Source organism: Dromaius novaehollandiae, chromosome 16 (assembly GCF_036370855.1).
Source record: "Dromaius novaehollandiae isolate bDroNov1 chromosome 16, bDroNov1.hap1, whole genome shotgun sequence".
Classification (NCBI taxonomy): Eukaryota; Metazoa; Chordata; class Aves; order Casuariiformes; family Dromaiidae; genus Dromaius; species Dromaius novaehollandiae.
Window position 1 is genome coordinate 21,876,455 of NC_088113.1, and position 19,641 is coordinate 21,896,095.

Here is a 19,641-nt window from a genome sequence, read left to right on the forward strand (position 1 = left end):
TTTGGGTTGCTCTATTGCCTCCAGATAGATTGCTGTCTGTATTTAAAATGGAACACAGAAGAACAGATTGCAAAAGCTTTCAACCTGTCTTGTTCCATGACCTATACAAAAAAATGGGGGGGAGGGGGGAGACACAAGAGGAAAAAAAAATGGATCCATCTGTGAACACACCTGTATTTGAGAGACGGCCTTCCCCTGTTAAGATGTCACAGAGGAATTTCACTTGAAGAAAATTTCCTGCCAAGACTTGAGCATGTTAACCCTTTGCAGGCTTTATGGCAACAATTCCGTCATTTTCCTGAACTAAGATACAGAAGTTGGTTTAGCACCACCTTGAATCACTTGGAATGAGACTGATATCTATGGAAATTAGTAGCATTTTGCCATAGAAATGGAAAGAGTGGGGTTTGTTATTTTGCTGTCTTTGCTGTGTGGAATTATATTATGTGAAGACGTGATGTAGCCATAATTAAAATAATTTTTCAGCTCTTTGTAAGAAACATGAATGTGCAGATGCAGTTCTGAGGCTGCAGCAAGTTCCTTTCCCATAGTCTGGGAACATAGGCATGTTTGGGCCTTTTCAGTTAAGTGAAGGGTCTTTGTCTCAGATATGTCACCTTTTTAAAAACAAAAAAACAAAAAAAAACCCAAAAAACCCCAAACAAACAAAAAAGACTTTGTTGATAGGACCACTGTGATTTAGTCACGTGACATAAAATGGCTAGAGAAATTTCCTGCTTGCATCATGACTTTATTTTCCTGGCTTAAATATGCTTTACTGAAAAGGACCCACAGAAAACAGTAACTCTTATGTCAAGCCCTCTAATTAAAGAGCAAGTTAGAGCTTGTTCCTGGAGGGCACTTGGGCTCAGAGTTTGAAAAGAAGCGAGTCTTGCAACACTTAGCCCCTGCGTATCCTACCACTATGTATCCTGAACTGCGCGAATTAAATGCCCAGGCTCTTCATACAAGTGTACAAGAGAAAAAGGTGTCTGAGGTGCTGAATCTGGGACCTATCTAAGCTGGCCAGGATTAATATGCAAGAAAAAGAGGTAGATCTTAGAGCAGATCACTAGCAGTGTACTGATGCAGAAAACTAAAAGCATTTTGCATGTCTGCAAATAAAACGTAGCATATCTAGAATTTAGTAGCAACTGAACCATGGTTTTGAGGATACTGGTGGAACTGTGACATTTAAGGACCTAATAAATGTTGGTAAGGCTTTCAGAGAGGAATGTCAGAGGTAAAGACAAGATGTAGAACAGAATAAGAGGGAATACCTGGAGAAATAGGAAAGAGTAAAGAAGGCAGTGGGTACCACTGGTTAGCTCGAAGAATTTGCTGTTTTCATATTTTGACTTCCCTTTGCACAAAGTCAATGGTTACAAAGGTATTTTGAGTGAATACTTCCAAGAGATTACCAGAAAATGGTTTATGTGTGGCACCAAAGCACAGTAAAGTTTAATGCCAGGTTTTTACCATGTGTACTTCAAACTTCTCCTTCTTTTACTCTTCTTCATAGTTTGATTTCTAATCTTGTCACTATACTTTTTCTTTTTCTGCTCTCAGTATCTGTCTTTTGGAAAAGCTTTTTCAATAATCCTGTTAATGCATTCATGAGTGTACAGTTGGACAGACTTCTAAAAAAAAATTAGCAAGGTAAGTGATTATCCTCTAATGAGTAGACTTTGGGAGCACACTCATAAGCAGAAGTCTGCAAAATCAGGGGTTACTTCTAAAAATGCTGACCATTATGCACACAGGACCCTTGTCACTTCTTACTTCTAAGAGAAAGATGTAGCTATGACAGAAAAAATCCTGAGGTTAGAGTGTAAATAGACTCTGTATTTGTATGTGTTTATATGTGAATTATTTGGCACATCTAACTATAGATCTTTCTAGTTAATATGGGAGTGAGAACAAGTGCAGTACTATACATAGGTATCATTTGGATTGTATTTCTACTGAGGAGCAGACAGGCTAACATACTAACTTTGTCGGGAGGTGGACGTGGGAGTCCAGAGGCTACCAGGTGACCTGTCCGAGGCCATTCATCATTTCAGTATTGGAGAGGGATTAGAATCCGGGCTTTCTGTGTGGTGGTTTGATGCTCAGATCGCTAGCCAACAGTGTTGCTTTGGTGGCTGCAAAAGAGTAGGTAGGTAATGGATATGATAGAGAATTGTTTCTTCACTGTTTTTCAGTAACAGAAAAATAGAGTTTTGAGACCCATGAGAATGAGAAAAGAAAATCAGTTCTACTAGACTAACCCCTAAATGCATTTAATTTAAAAAGAGCTAATTTTCCAAGAGAACAGTTTGATGTAATTTATCTTGTTTCCTCAGCAATTATCACTTATCTGAGTGATATCTGGAGCAATCAAGCTATGTTTTTAACTTATCAGCCATGAGGTTTCTTTCTTCTTTTCCACACTTGTGAGTAGTTCAGGTTATGGATACAAAACTGCTCAGGAACATTGAGTCCTCTTCCACCAACATTAATAATGAAAGGCTTAGGACTCTTTGACTCCAGTAAATAAGCTGGAGTTTATACAAGCTGGGTGTGACCTGTGGTTCCTAGATACTGTTGTTGTAGTAACGTCCTGTGTAAGCATCCTACTTAAAACTACTTTAACTGCACAATCTTGAATCTAATTATGCTTATTTAAAACTCGTGAATGGCTGAGAAATGGTGATAAACATTATCCTGGTTTCTCAAATACAAAGAGAGGAAAACATCCCAGATTAGATCTAATGAAGGAAATATGATCTTTAAGTAGACAGAAGAAATTTCATTTTGGATAATACAGTTTGTTTTCAGTTTGGATTTTTGAAGACTCTATGTACAGAGGACAGGGAAGGTATAGGCAAATATCCTATACGTATTCTTCAACCTGGATGTATGAGAAGTGGAGTAATCTAAGTAGACTTGTAATATATTAGTGTTACTGTCACTCAGTAGCATCGTGACTTTGCATGGTACAGTCCACATAAATAAAGATAGGCCTGCCTGAAAATCTTTCATGTAACTGCATAATCTTTTCTTCCTTGGAAGCATACTGAGTTGTGGCATTCTGATTGTGTTCCTGACGTGATTACTTGTAATATGTATTCTGTATATTAGAAGCAATGCAGTTAGCATGGCTACGCACTCACCTGTGCATCAGGGATTTCTATTAAGTAAAGAGGAGTGTTTATGTTCTGACTAATCACTTTTGTTTATAGTTTGGAAATAATAATACATATATGCAATTTGTCTGTAGCCGTTTGGCATGGCTTCTTGAGTTTGGCCCTGGTGGAAGCTACAGAGCTATTTTTCTGGTGAGAGTCCTGCCCACTCTAATTACAGATGCTCTCTTCTCTACTCTTTGAGCTCTCTCGTGCTCTCTCCTCCTTCATCTGGTCAGGACTTATCTAGAAACACACTCTGCCAAATTGTCCTGAGAGGAGATTGCAAACTCTTCTGAACTTACAATAGAATGTGACTGAGGAGTAAGGGGAGGGAGAGGGGGGCAGTCATGTCTGAATGCCTCAGACTGTCTGAAATTACGGGATTATGATCTGTCAGACAGCAGCTATTCATATCGAACTCTTAGCAGCTTTGGGGTTCAAAGCTTTGGCCTTATTAATTCTGCTTCAAACCTTGTTCAAGTAGGACAGGAAACTTAATTCTTCAGGCTTGGCAAAGGCATTCCAACACCATTATTACTTCACACCCTAATTCTGAAGTGTGGCCAGGTAGTTACTATGCCTAGTCAGTCATCAGTTTTTGCTGTTGTCCTTGGAGAGGCTTCATTGCCTGGAGTAATAGGGAAGCCTTGAGGCTACATGTGCACTTAAAGTGTGACCTGGTGTCTGGCAATGTTAAAATCAGGAAGCTGCAAAAGATGCATCTATGTGCAAACACCATGGTAGATGTTTGGAGTATGGGCTGCATGTGAAAGGGTTAGGTTTGGAAGGTTTGAAGTTAAATGTGCTCCTTGTCACCAAGATAAAAAACAAGCAAAAAAAAAAGTTACTTTGTGTTGCTGGACTTCCATATTAATGCAAGACTCTGGTTTCTGTGCTTCATGTTGTTTGGGACTCTTTCAAATTACACAGGAATTAACTTACTGATTTGCATATGTACATGTGTTGTCCCTTCTGTGACAGGCCTGTGCCCACTGGTTGCATAAATATTGTTTTCGTGGGCCGCAAGCATTACTTTTGTCCAGCCTTTTTATAACTATTTCTATTCATAGAGCTATAGGTGTCACAAAATACAGAAATAAAATGAACAATGGAGAATTTTTTAAAGGTAAGAAAAGTATAAAATTCAGGAAGAGTTTCCTTGATCTTCTGATTTCTCATAATATTTCTGTGGAATATACAATTGGTACCAAAAATACAACAGTTATTTGAATGTTTATTTATTGCTGGCAAATGAGAATGAGATCACAAAGAGACTCTATCTATATCTGATGGAGAAATCAAAACCTGGAGCTTAATACAATGAGTAGATTTGATTAAAACAATGGATCAATATTTCTATAAAGAAGAGGCTTCATTTTTCTAGACAAGAGGAAAGAAATACAATTAGAAACTAATAATTAAGCACTGTGAAAGCAAGAGACTTCATTCTATTGCAATGTAAGAGGTTGCCTATTTTTGTGGAAAGTTTCTCATTGTCATCACTGCCCCTATACAGGGGAAAATGTCTTGTCAGGTTAATGCAGAAAGAGGAAATCGACTCTATCACATTATGCAGGTGCTACTGCAATGGTTACGAATCCTTTAACATGTGAAAACTTGTCACAAGAGAAGTCTACTTGCAGCTGTAAGGGCCCAGTCTTGCGAGGTGTGAATTCAAAATAAATTCTCGATCTCTCCCTCGGTGCCAGTCCTGCCAGCCTGAAAGCAAAAATCAATTAATTCAGGCTTACATTGTCTTTCCTTGAGACTCCGAAGAAACAGAACTACCCGACAGCTGTGGCACCAAAAGGTTACTTGAGATCCAGCCTTGTTTCTGAGAATTACTTAGGTTTGGGGTTTTATGCAGACTAAGAAACAGGAAAAGACAGTACAATATGCGTTTACTCTTCAATAGAAAATGAAAGGCAGAAGTATTACCTGGTGTTAGGGTTGGGTGCAAGGTTAGATAGTCAACGTAGAAACTCAGAATAGGAAAACTCTGACGATAAAGGTTAGTTCTTTGCCCAGTGTCTGCCTGGCTTATGTCCACTTTGGCAATAACTTGATTTTTCTAATGACTAAGTTGCTTTGTTTTGTTTCTTTTTTGGCATGACTTGGTAATTCAAAGAAAATGATTTCTAAGGCCTCTCACAGGAATCGTGTTTTCCATATTTTATGAATTATCACATCCAAACACTTCCATGCTCTCCAGAGCTGCAGCAAGTCAGGGTGTTTCATAATGAAAGAAGCTCTATGAAATATTCAGCACTGAGTTAATCCATAAAGAAGCAGAATCCAGGAAAAAAAGTATTAGATTTTTTTGATCTTATGTTCTTAAAAGGCAGCTTTTTCCCCTATGTTAAAGGAGAACAGAGCAACTCCTTGTTTGGGCTGGAGGGAGGGAAGCTATGGCAGTGTCTTGTTTGTGTACTCTAGCTCAGACTTATTTCTATAGTATCAGGGTATTGTATTTAAAAATAGAAATATGAAGCCAGGCTGTAGAAGAAATATCAAAGATGCAAAAGAATTTGACTTGCCCATTTGGTATTCCAGAAAGGAAGAATGTTAGCGGTTTTTAATTCTTAGAGAAGTTCCTGGGTGGAAAAAAATAATACATGATTGAGAAATCACCATTTCCCAATATGTATTTGGTGGCACTTTTATTTTCATAAATAGAACATGTATATTCTGTGATAAAGTTAATTTAACCATGATTTTTTCTTATTGAGAAACTAACCATGGTATCGGTCATGTTAGAAGCACTAAGTAAATGCTACAGCTTTCACTTACTGTATCTTGACCTGTTGATTCATCAACGTCACTAGCAGTACACAGCTGTTCACAGGTTCAGGGAGGGGATTGGCATACGAGATCTCTAAGGTAACGGCTTTGTTCACTACAACCCGCCGAGGAATCTAAATGACAAAGACACATTTCTGATCATTCATTGTTTTAGACTTTTTTTTGAGTCAGATTTCAGTGGTACTGTAAGCAGATCATCACTTATATTTGAGGATTAATGATATATTGGTAGGAACAGTGAAATTTAATCACAGTTGGTATGCCTTTCCTAGTGCTTGAAGCTGGGTGCAGATTAGTTAAGTGATGCTGCTGTGATATATGCAATCATTTATATATAATTTCAGTGAAATAGAGCCCTGATTATGTAGGCATATTTTATTAAATCTGTCTGATCTTTGGCTTGCTATATGTGGGGTTTGTTTGTCTGTTTGTTTTCTGTGATATGGAGAGTCTTGGACACACTATTCGTTAGGATTGAGGTGTTAAAACAACATAAACTGACCCAATTATAAATTGGAATTAAAGGTTCAAGTCTGTATTTTGGGAAAAAGCAAAGTCATTCAAAGACAACACAAATGCTTGCCAGTAACTAGAATAAAAATTGAATGAAAACATAGGCATTCCTCTAAACACAAAGCAATGGCACATGACTGGGAAAGAAAGAAGGTAACAGAGCTGTTCTGAAGACCAGTGGGCAGATTCAGGCGAAGATTCAAAAGTGGCCTCTCATTTGCATTCCCATTTTGAGGAAACTTACTTTCTTAAATTAAACAGGCAGAATTTTAGAGCCACATCTGGAAAACTGCAGCCTACATTCATGCATTTTTATCCCCAAATTCTCATCTTTGGTTCTGAGCTCCAGGAAATCTCTTTAGTTCGTTACTGTCTGTTCAGGACAGCAGTGAGAGAACTGTTTACCTTGATGATAATGTTTGTGTCCTCTAAAATGATTGTCTTCTCTACCAGCAGCTTTACCCCGTGCATGTTCATGACTTCACACAAAGCAGTAACTTGGATCCTTTTGTCTGTAGTCAGATATTTTCCATAATAAGAATAAGGGATCTTTAACTGGATATGTTTCCCTGGAATTCAGACATATATTTAGAAACCATTAGATTCCAATAAAGAATGCTAAAGGTGAGACAGTTATGGTGAGGACATCTGAAATTATTGACGAGAACAGAAGATAGGACAGCTAGGGTCTGTGCACCTTTCTTCCTTGTGAGACCAGCTGTGTATTTCCCTCTGCTGGTAGTCCTTTTCTGTTTTAAAAAAACTCAGTTGACCCTTACAGTTTTCAATGGAGGATTTTGGCCTGAAACTGAGGGCATCTGCTCATCTGCATTTCATTGGATTTCTGTCCCTTTGTATTTCTTATAATTAGATGAATAACCATTTTTATCTATTCCCTCCATATATCCTATTTATTTTACCTCAGTCAAGGAGAAAGCTCAGATCAAGATTCAGAGATCCTTTATGAGCAACCTGGTCAGCTGCTTATTGTCTTAGTCCTACAACCTTTCTACTGTGTATGGAAAAAGAACTCTATAGCTTTGCAGTCCCTGGGGATGAATAAGATCTCTCTAATAATTTTGTTAGCCTTGGCTGTTTAAAAGAGAGACATACGGAGTTTCACTGTAACTTTTTCCTTTGTCCTGGTTAATTTCTATTAAACTCTTCAATACTGCCTGTAAAGCTCCAGAAAGCATGTATTGGCCTTCCTTATTGGTTTAAAGAGTAAGATGTGTTCCTATACATGTGATAATCACCACAGACACATACCTAACTATGATGTTGCTTCTAGTGCTATAATATAGATGTGGCCTTTTTAGAAGAAGAAAAAAAATCTAGTAAAGTGTAGTAATGAACATTCCTGCTAAAAGATAGGACAAGTAGATATAGATATAATATTGATGTTTCTTCCTTCCAGTTGCCTTCAGGTGATTCTAATGGCCAAGAAGAGGGCTATATTGGCTCTTTAAGCACATTAAGAATTACCTTGTTTAGAACCAAGATCGACAGAGGTGGTCGCCTGCAGGATCTCTGCCACTGTTCGCCTTGTATACAGGATAGTTGATGCGCTTATATCCACCTTCACTGTCTTGTGATCAAAAGATAGGTTATTAAGAATTAAGATTAGGGTAATATCTTTGCCAAACACTGGAGGTTCAGCCAGCTTGAATTTCCCAGAGATGCCAGGGTTTCTGATTGCCTCTGAAGATCTTTCACTTGGAGATTCTCTGCGTCTTTCTGGGATGTTTGATCCAAATATCTTAGCCCAGGCCTTTTTATAAACTTGTCTTTCCTCAGGAGAACCTGGTTGAAAGAGAGAACCAAGTAAAATTCTTATCTTCATTGCCATTACGTGCTCTCTGTGTCAAGGCTAGCAGAATGTTACAGAGTGCCAGCTCTGCATCACTCAGGAACATGCATTACCGAAACATTCCCTATATTTTTCCACTAGGACTCCATTTAGTTTTTTCATTTTAAAGTAATAAATATATTGTGTTAAAGTCAGTAAGTCACTGAAATGAAATATGCGTTTGTATTAATGTTCAGGATGCAATATGCAAGGAGATGGATATCTGAGGTTAGAGGACTGGAGTTCAAGGTTTTGGATTAGAGGTTTGATCAGTTTATCTGGTGGAGGGAGGGAGAGAACAGAAAACCAATATTTATTAATCTGTGATTTCCTATATTACAGTCCTGTGTATAGCTGATGACCTATGAGGGACTCAGTTTTAAGACTCTCTAGTAGGACTTTCTACAGCAGCTTGAGAATCTATTTGCTTTTGGTAGTAAAACCTATATACACAAAACAAAGCTACAAAATATTTCGTAGCTATTTTGTAGTTTTGTGTGAGAGAGTAAAGTGTTGTGTATTAATAAGGAATCTTATTTAAGGAATTAATGTGTAATTAATAAGGAATTAATTATACAAAAACATAAATAGAATACCCACTGTATTACGAAAACAGTCTGAGAACACTGGCAGAAATATTTTGTAGAGGAAACACAGAGATGCCCAAGCAAAACAGGTCAACCATCCTAGCTGCCTAGCACTGAGAATTCAGTAAGAGATAATTCATGATAAAAAAAACCTTTTTTTTACCTTCTGGATACTTATAATTGTAAGTGACATCCACACGGGAATTGCTGCCCACAGCTTTGGTGCTGATAAACCTGCCAATTATTTCAGTATCACAATAAACTCTTTTCTTAGTTCCATCATTGTATACAATCCATCTGTTGCAATCAGCATTCACCTCCGTATACACAAATAAGGTGTCATAATCCAAGTCTACATCACCTTCTTTTATGGCTATGACAGATGCAGGGCCACACTGAAATAATCCTGGGACATGAAACAAATGTCAGAAACCATATTAGTAATGGTCAGTTTGGAGAAAGACTATTAAGTCATAATAAGAACTTGCACTGTTACCTTTGCTTTGTTCTTGTGGAGTTGCATCTAAAACTTGCCATCCATTGTATGATGTTCCCAAGTCTCGGCGAATGAACCAGCTTTCATTCCAGACATGATAATCCCTGGAGATGCAAAGAACAATGTCTAGGAGGTGTGGGAATATACACTTCCAGTTTGAAAGGTGTGGGGAATTGTGTTCTGAAAGATTCACCAAGATGTGACATAAGCTGTATAGTTACAGCAACTCACTGCCCCTTTCAGAAGATAGCTTTACTGCCTGCTATTGAGATGTTGATTTTTTTTTTTTTTTTTTTTTTTTTTTTTTTTTGAACAAGAGGGGGAGCAGAGACATCAGCAGCTTGCCTTGGGACCAAGCAGAACCATAAGAGAAAGATCTAGGCCTTGGATATAGGCAACATTTGGAGACTGGGTTCAATACCCTTCAAAAGTGGGAAATGCTAAGTTTTAAAAAAAAAAAAAAAAAAAAAAGAGGGGGGGACTTAAGAAAGTTGTAATATGTTGGAAAAAAAGTGTTCATAAAGTCCAATAGTCTGTCTATAGTGGTGTGCAGTAGGAGATGTTTAGAAAAGAGTTAAGAGCAGCACATGAGTGGAATGACCCTTCCCCTGATATGCTCTACTGTTTTCTAGTAGTCAGAGTTAGGGACTTCCTGAACTAAAGGTTACACTGAGACCACCATATTTAATGTTCATTAGTGATCGTCTCGGAATGTCTCTAGTAGCCTTTAAAATATCTTTATAGCTTTGTTTTCACAGCATCCAGTGGTAGCGAGTTCTACAAACTCTGAAAGGAAAGGGCAGCACAAAAGCTTAGAAGAAGATAGGTCACAGGATGACCCAGGAAAGAAGCTTTGTCCACTGAATTTTGTTCAGAGACCAATGCTTTTAAGGGGGTTAGGAAGAGAAAGACTTCTCGCATCTTTCAACTGCATACAGTCGGTGAGAGGAAGCAGACTAAACAATGACAAAACTATTGGCTAAGCCTGGCATGCACAAGAAGACTTTTGAGTTCTATCATATACCCTTGGATGTATGGCCTAGTAAGCTCACTTCCTGAAAAGTGGCTGCAGCTTAAAGGTTTAAAACTTGAGGGTAAATAAAGAATAAAATGGTATTACTTAAGGAATATCATATTTCTTTGGCTAATCTCATTTGAGGCTTGATCATGGATCACTTGCACTCTACAGCACTGGACTACGATACCTCAATATTTGGGTCTAGAGAATGTTGGGGCTGTTCTCTTTTTTAATCAGTTCCCCCAAGAGGAAGGACTAGCTAAATGAGTGCTGGAAAACTTCTTGGGGAGGCTACCATCTACCTGGAAAGGACAGCAGGCTAAGCTGAGGAACAGAGGCTTTGGATGTGTGATGAGAAGAAGCTACTGCAGCAGCAAACTAGCTAAGAGCACAGAATTTACGTAGCTGCATTATCAGGAACAAACTGGTTAGAGGTCAGGAAGTGAGAGACTTGGAATGGTACATTCTCAAAAGAAACATACCACTTCTTAAGAAAGTGGTAACTAATTTGAGGTCAGGGACTGCAAAAAACTGTGGGTTTTTTTGTTTTGGTTTTTTAAAGTAACTCAAAACCGCAGGAAATGGTTTCCTTCCAAACTGATATCTGCTCTACTAATTTAGATAGCTGCATGAAGTTCTGTCCATTGTGTTGCTCTTGTGCTAGTAATGTTCATGTTTTTAAATCACATAAATCTTCTCCTTAAGTAATGGTGAGAGGCGGAAACATATATTTACCATGTGGAATCCTTGCTGATATTAAGACTCTTTCCAGAGCTGTCATAGTATTTATCAATACTCAGGTTTCTGTCCACATCATGAGCAGAGTTAAAATTTGAAATCAAACGGGTTGGAATCCCCAAACACCTCAAAACTGAAATATATTAAAAAAAAAAAGAAGAAGAAAAACAAAAGAAATCCTCTAACTCAGCAATTACAAATATTTAGACATTTAATGTTGTTTCTCAAATGTTTTGTGATTCTTCAGTATTTGCAGTCTCTGAAGAACTGTTCCTCTTGTAGAATTAATTGCTTTGTGGTTTTGATAAAAAACAGAGGTTACAAATGCCTCCATTTCGCCATAATTCTTTATTCTTAAAACTTACCTGTGCACATCACACCTGCAAAAACCCAGCATTGGCCATATTGAACAGGCTTGTAGTTGTCCTGACGCCATTTCTGAAGGATTACCACACTGCCGTCCCATCTGGATGGATTCTCATGAGAATGGAAGTTTCCTTGCCACTTTCCCAGGAGAACTCCGTTATCATTATCATTTCCATTGATCTAAAAAATAGGCCAGTGGACAGAATGGGCAAAATCAGTTGAGTGTAATGCATCATATCTAGTTTCTCAGTTATATTACTTAAGGCAAAGATGGTGGAGTTTCACAGTGGTGACTAACACTTTCTACTTAACCATGTGGAGTTCACATTAAATTGTCCATTTCTTACCATAGAACTGATTACTCTGCCCACATATTTAGGATCTCCTCTTCGGGATACATCGATGGCTGGGTCCTGACGATAGTACAGGCTCAGATCAAGCATGGTGAAACAGATGTTTAGAAGAGGATCTTGAAACTGTGATCAGATAAGAGATTTTCTTTTTTTAAAGAAAAGAGATGGTTTCCCAGACAGGATCGGAGGAGGTTCCCCTGCAGTTCCCCCTTTCTAAGAATTTCGAGCCCAAAGATGATGAGGGATAATGAGGCACAAAAACGCTGAGGGCACACTGCTGCAATATTGGCCAACAGCAGGGTTACAAAATAAAGCAGAAATCTGGGAGGATGCCTTTGGCCATCAAGAGAGATGATGACTGCAGCAAAACTAAAACTGCCATGTTTATTCTGATTGCGGTTATTGGATTCACTGGAATTATACGTGTGCCAATTTTGGCCCATTGTAACTGCATTACAAAAATAATGTTTTGTTGTTGTTGTTTCTTTGTTATACACCCTCACACATACATGCGGAGCCAAGTGAATATATTTTCATGTGCACTGTGGATGCTCTGGTCACAGATCGGGCCCATACTTGTGCTTGTAGCTCATGGTGCACATAAGAGTTTCAGGCCTAACTGCAGTGCTGTGCCACACTGTCTCTCACCAAAGTCCTACTAGGCACATAGTTAGTAAACCACAATCAAGGCTAGCCAGCTTTGCCTGATTTTCATATAGGTAGATATACCTATCAAAGAGACAAATAATTAGAAGATGAAATTGGAGATAGAGTATGAGTCCAAATGAATTCCTTACAGCTTACCTGTCCATAGTACCATCCTCTTGCTTCAATGTACTTTGCATTGCCCACAAAGATGATTCCATTTTCATTCAGAACATACTCCTGTCTCTCATCTTCATTAGCCATGTAGACATCATCACCTGAAAACAAAGTTGGTTATGCTTTTAAATTTAAAGCTGAGAATACTAACAGCCTTTGAAAAGCACTTGTATGTTGACCTAAAATGGGGAAGTAGATCTGGTATTTGCAAAACTGTATCTCATTGCATTGAAAATGCATTTTATTGTATATGGCCTGGAAAAAAAAGAATCTATATTACTTTGACTATTTCCCCTAGTTTTCGTATAGCCTTTGTATATTACCTAAGTGTCCTTCCATCTTTGTAATTTTGTGGGAAAGATGGAGAAAAGCCCAAGCTAGCTCACTGGATTTCTCTGCCTTATTGGGATAGTTAGAAAAGGCATTCTAAGAGAAAAATGTCACCTGTATGTTTCTTTATTTTCCTAGTCACGTGTTTATCTCATTTGAAGAATCCAAACTGAGAATCTCCACTTGCCTGATCCAAAGTGGTATCATAAATGTTATTGGGATGGCCTATTGAAATGTTCACTCTTCTTCAGTTTTCATCTGATAACAATTTGCCTGGCGTTACGATACCACTCTTACTCATTTGTTCCCATTCAGGAACTGCCAAGTTTTTCTCTCTGTAGTGCAGTTTCTGTCTGTAGTGCGATTTCCAGCTATTAAAAGTTATGCAACAGGTTATCTTTCAGGAGGTTCTTCAGAGGTTATTCCCTCAGGACTGTCTATGTAGAGGCAGTCTGAGTCTCTGGAATAGAAATCTGTAGTTATTATTATGTCTTCCAAGACATGCTGAGCTAATTAGGAGGTTTTTTTGATCTCTCCTCTTGACATATCTATTAGTGGCCCTTGAATAACATATAGTCACCAAAAAAAAAAAGTGGCTGATTGTGGTTACTTTTATCTTCTCTTGTAACATAAGATTTTTAGTCATTTGGGTGACTAAGAGATCCCTCAGCTCTAGAGTGGTTTAGTTTAAGGCTATTCTGGGTTCCTGGACTGTCATATATTTGCCAAACCTGAGTTTAGGAATTTGTATTTCCTCTGCAATATGCTGAGGCTGCAGAAATTAAAAATGGTAGCAGTAGAGATGTCTCACATAAACCCATAATGAAATATATGGGAAATGCCCATCTTTCTTCTTGCTAGTCCTCTGTCAGTTTTTAGAAAGTTGCTTGAGCCTTTATCCATGCAGGCAACATTTGCAAGAGCAGTCTTGCTTTGATTTAGGTGCAAGTAAAGGAAATTACTTCATGCTTAATTAAAGTCCTGAAAAGTACATGTACTTTTCCAAGTCTGTCAGCCCTTGTCTATTAAAAAAAAAAAAAAAAATCTGCTCAGTCCTGAAGAAAGAGTCTATGGCGTCACATGCTATAGTGTATTTCACTAGAAAATAGCTGTGGGGGTGAAGGGGAGTGTTTTAATGTAGTAAAACCAGGTCTATGAACAGAGAGCTGACAGTGCTACCCCAACAACCCAAAGAGAGCAGGCTGGATGAAGTAAGCTTGTTGTGCAGACATGAAAGCAAATAGGTCAGTTACATTCAAGAGCAGGGGTATCAGTACCTACCTGGGCACCAAGGGTTAAAGAGCATCACAAACTGCCCCAGGAATCTGGAGAAGATCTTGTTCCCAGAGGTTACCTGGAGGATGAGATTGTATCGTCCAATGACAGCATCAGCTGGGCTGGATATTGTGAAGTTTGTGCAGCCAGATTCACTGGGTTCCTGGACAGCACTCCAGCCACTAGCCCCGACCTCAGAGAGGTTAAATACAGCCTTTGTACGATGAGATTCTGAGGGGGATGGTCCTGCCAGAGAGAAGAGGTGCAGCAATATTTATGTTACTTTAGGTAATTTATTTGTGTTCCAGAGCATAGTTTTGGTATTAATCTGGTGCTTGAAATGAGCACATTGGGGGAAAAAGGGTTAGAAACACACAAAGAAAGATTGCATTTCTAAACAGAATAAAGGAAGAATTACAAGGAATAAAAAGCACAGCTCTGCAAGAGTGTGGAGTAAGATAAGGGAGTGTTACCTATTTCAGTGACAAATGCTAAGCTTTCCCCAGTCTGCTGTGGCCTGTTGAAGTACAGGCAAATATTGAAGGCTTGTCCTCGCCTCACAGTCAATTCTGTGTTGGCGTATCTGTCAGTATGGTGTGCACCTGCATTTACCGATGGTTGCCAGCTAATATGTGTTGGTGTCAGATCTATAAAACAAGAGAAAAGACATTAAGAAGCAGCAAGCAAGGAAAGAAGTCATTTGTTGTCAGGTGGAATGATGAGGTTGCTGAGAGCAGAAGAAACCCCCTACTGAAGGAAGGTCAGACTAAAGGGAAGATTCTTCAGTAAACTGATCAAGTCTAGTGGTCAGTAATAGAAAACTTGTGCCTGGGATTTGTTGCAGAAGTCCCATATACCAATGACTCATACTCTTCCAATGCCATGCTGGACACTTTTTTTTAATTACTGGATGTAGAAAAAATTTACCAGGGCAAATCAGTGTCATTTCAGAGTCAGCACCAAATTAAGTGGTTAGTAGCCCCTATATATTTTCAACAGATATAAGTATTCTGGAAATGGCTACTAGAATATTTGACTTTTACTGCTTACATTCTGCTTCTGCCATCTGGCCTAGAGTAGGGACAGATACATAGTCAGAGACTTATAAAAATGAACGAAAGAGATTTGTGGACATAATTCAGTGTTTTTGACAAAAAGATCATCTGACAGAATTTAGCTCCACCCAAAGTGACCAACTGACCACTGGGATTCGTGTTCTAGTATGTACTACCCTAACGTCCTAGAAGGATTCCTGGTGACTTAGTTACAGTGTGCTTGGGGTTTTGTGTATCAAAGGTCCTCCTTTGCACATACGGTTATCATGGCCTGTAGTTTAAAACCAAAAAAGTGAGTCTTACCATCCTAAATGATATACTAACTTTTTGGCAAGTGAGTACTTACGCAGTTCTCCTTGCAAGATTATTTTCCCTTCTCTTGCTCATGCTTTATTGTCATGCTCAGACTTGTGCAGAGTTGTATTGTCTTTGGGAGCCCTGAGAGGTGCTGTCCTTCAGGCTTGAATATATCCTGTGATACTCTACAAAGTATGGTTGGAGCATAGTGTTGCAAGTTTTGGCCTATGCTCCAGGAAAAGTATCCTCATGAAGATTCTCCCCAGTCACTTTTATTAATGCTAGCATCATAAATGCAGTGAGATTTTTTTTTATTGGCGGGAGGAGGGGGCACCAACAAGAAAAGTTAAAGGGGAATTGAAAGGAAAACAGCAAAGGAGTGGGATGGAAAAGATGGGTTAAGGCCTATAGCACAGTGCAGTATTCTGGTAGAGATCTTCAAACAAGTTTCCAAGTCTATCTCATACCATATAACACAGCAGTGAGGAACTAAATCAGGATTGAAACTATACAGCTGCATATTGCACTACAATTTATATATAATCTTTGCAGAAGAAATAAAAGCAAAATCTAACTTGTGGAGGTGGGGAAAGTGCAGTGCCATAATTAAATGCAAGGCAGAAGTCAGACTTTTTTTTTTTTTTGGTAGTTCATAACTACAAGGAAGTAATGTGGTAAGTAGCAATGGGCTGAAACAGACAGCCTTTAGCCTGAATATTTGGGACAATATGACAGTGAACTGCATTAGGCTGCTGTTTCCCCAGCAAAGTAACATTTTCAAAACTGAGTTCAAAAGGTTTCTTTCGTCACTGAACAAAAGATAAATCTGCCTTCCAATTGCCCAGTTCACCAATCCTCTTCCTTTTAAATAATGGTATCTACTAATACAAAGCAGAGATACCATCATTACTATTCTTCTTCAGCAGGGTTTTAATACATCTCTGAATGTATTTATAAACATCTACACAAGGTGTTGGACAACACTGGATTATAATCTAGTTCCCATCTATAGGCTCCATGCTCCCAGCTCCATTAGGATGGATTTTACTAATTTTGTTGATACAAAATAAAGTACAAAATCTCTCTGAAAGGCCATTTAAAAAACAGGGGGGCTAGAGTGAGTTCTGGCAAGACCTTTGAAATAATGGAATTTTTTTTTCCCCAGAAACACTTTCTGTTCAGTTTAGAACTTATTCTCAAATAGATCTGACAATAACAATAAACCGTTAAAAAATGAAGTGCAAGAACACTTTACAATATAAAATTTCCTCCAGATAAGAAATCTGTGCAGATACCTACAGGGCATGTATCTTAAGGAAACACTTTTTGAGTAAAGAACACGTTGAAGGGAAGCAAATGACGTACAGAACTCACCTGCCATTCCCTCAGCTTATGTGAATTGCATACACCTTCTACTTTGTTCTTCAAGGATGTCCGATTCACGTTAATCATAAAAAAACAAGCAAGAGAACCTATTTGTGTTGTCAGCTGAAATTCAGGAGAAGGGAGAGGTATTTAGGAGTTGTTATTAATACCTGTAAACTTGTCAAATGAATTAACCAGTTCCTATAATAGATGTATGTCTAAAGCCAATGTTCCTGCTCAGTGTGGGTGTAATTATGGGAGGAGATACCAAAATTATTTACTCAGAGGAAATACATTCTCTAGAATCCCAAGACAAGTAGAACTTCCTACAAAGAATAATAGGTGTGCCATGAATAAGTTATCTTTAAAGATGAGGAAACAGGGAGTGTGGTGGGAGGTACAAGCCATATGAAGGAAAAGGGGCACTTCCTTATGGCTTAACTTCCAGCTTGGTTATCTATAAAACCCACCTGACTTCTATGTGAAATGCTGAAGTCCCACTAGGAACAAGTTTCTACCTGCCTGTTTTGGTAGCCAGCTCCATATTCTCTGACTATTTAAACAAAAGTTTTCTTTCAAAAAAAAAAGTACTAAACATGGGTAGTTCTTTTTTTTTTTTTTTTTTAACAGTGCAAACTCTAAGCCTTTCTATCTTCACAACTGTCAATATACTACTACTTATTATTACCAGCCTCACTTCAAAGCATACAGGCAGTAAAGTGACATTTTTGTGGGAAGGAATAATTCTGTTTAGGATTCCTGAGTGCCACCGATCATGTTTTACCTCTCAGTAAAGACTTAAAGAAAGTAGTCTGAATTTTAAGTTACAGAGAAAACAAAAATGAAAAAGAAACAGAAATTAAGCTTCAACAGGTGTTTCTAAGGTAGCAACTCAAAGACTAAAATAGACCTTACAAAAAATTGGCTTCTCACATCATTTTTTGAAACATTGTCTTGATAGCATGAAGACTAAAAGAATACTTACTTATATAACATTCACTCTAGCCCTGTATTGAAAGAAAAACTCTGAAACCTTTCACATTTGGCAGCACTGTACCTGATGTGATCTTGTGTATCTCCACTTACATTATAATTCAGAGGTCCTTCCTCTTCTTGAAAGTTTCCAGGATGTTTCGGGCTCTCAAAACTTGTTCCAGGAATCTCCTTGAGCTGATTTGATTGCTGCTCGTTGTTCCTTTAGTTGGTCTTTTTCTCTTATCCTTAATTCATATTCCTTGGAAACCATAAGAGCCACAAGCCTCTGATGTTACCTGATCTTCCCACACAGCCCTAGTGACAAACTGCATCGACTAGTTCTTAAGTTCAGGTATTCAATACTTAAAGTGATTGCTTCAGACGCTGCCCATTGCTCCTTCTGGAGTATGACTCTTACTTCCTTTCTTCTTCCTTGCTATTCATATAAGTAATTAAATCTCAGAACACTTTTTCTGCCTCAGTTGCAACCACCTCCTTTACCTTTGCATGTCACACCCACAATGGTGTTCACCAAACCACCAGAACCTTGCAGAGAGTGGCCTACATCCCAAACTGGCACCTGCCAGTCGGCACCTTCACCACATCAAAGCATCAGGAGCTTCTTTTGTAATCCTTATGGAATGCAGCGGTCACGGTTCCTATGTGACTAATGACTTGACATTGTCACAGGTGTTTTTCCTAGCTCAGTTCCACCTACTCATGACCAAAAATTGTTCAGGATATTTTATTCCATCTTTTCCCTAGTTCCAGAGCCTTGAATTTGCTGTGTAGTTTGCTGTCTTTCCAAGGAAAATGTGATGTTTTATTTCTCTCATCTCCTTAATTTCCTCTATTGTTCACTATTATAATCCTCCAGGTTACCATATTGCACCTCGCGCTTGTACTGTTGCTACTCTTTACTAGAAAGAGGAAATCAATAACTTCCACAAAAGATGTTGCAGAGTCCCTTCTGTGAGTCTGTATCCCAATAGGCACACATTTAATTGGACACGCTGACTGCCTGTGTGTGTGAAGTGTTGCAGGGGAAGTGTTGCCTCTCTTTTAATTCCCCTGTAGGTCCTGTTTATAGGATTCTCTCATTTCTGCTGGTGCAGTTCACTTGGCTTCAGTGGAATCTGGTGGTTTCCACTGGTGCAAGAGATGTAACAGGAAGTCCTTAAGTATATATCCACATTCTGTTTTCAGTGTGGTCCAAGGCTATGCTTGAGTTTGAACTCCCATTGCTTGACCCATGTGGTGAGAGCTCTGGGCTCTGACAAACCTTGGAGAGCATCAGGAGAAAAAGAGAGGGTACCACTGTGGGCTTGTACAATCTCTCTAGCCCCTCTCAACATCTGATGTCCAGTCTGCTCTTGTACTCTCATCGCGTGACCCGCACGGGAAAACCAGGTGGCAGGAACTGCCTTCCTAAAGCAGTTTTTGCAGGCTGCAAGGGCAAATGGGATTTATAGGCAGGCTGAGCTTGGGCTGCCCGTGTAGCAATGAGGAGTCCCAGGCAAGTCACAGGTACCCTGCACTGTGGGACAAAGGGAGAGGCACAGGGCTGGCTCCAGCCAGATCGTAACTGGCTCCCTGGCCCATCAGTCCCAAGTACAGCAGAGCGGTAGCT

The 19,641-nt window shown here is 38.9% G+C and overlaps 1 protein-coding gene across 1 annotated transcript; it reads right to left on the bottom strand.

Annotated features, from left to right (window-relative positions):
- Positions 1-4,391: 4,391 nt before the first annotated feature.
- On the bottom strand, positions 4,392-18,558 carry LOC112992159 (protein-glutamine gamma-glutamyltransferase 6-like). Its single transcript, XM_026115059.2, has 14 exons — positions 18,123-18,558; positions 17,046-17,159; positions 14,793-14,966; positions 14,326-14,565; positions 12,697-12,815; positions 11,887-12,015; positions 11,539-11,719; positions 11,171-11,306; positions 9,418-9,521; positions 9,085-9,327; positions 7,971-8,288; positions 6,891-7,054; positions 5,961-6,085; positions 4,392-4,889 (listed from the first exon to the last, which is right to left on the bottom strand). Exons 2-14 carry the CDS (start codon positions 17,050-17,052, stop codon positions 4,739-4,741), a joined length of 2,091 nt encoding a protein of 696 aa, XP_025970844.1. The 5' UTR covers positions 17,053-17,159; positions 18,123-18,558; the 3' UTR covers positions 4,392-4,738.
- Positions 18,559-19,641: the final 1,083 nt, after the last annotated feature.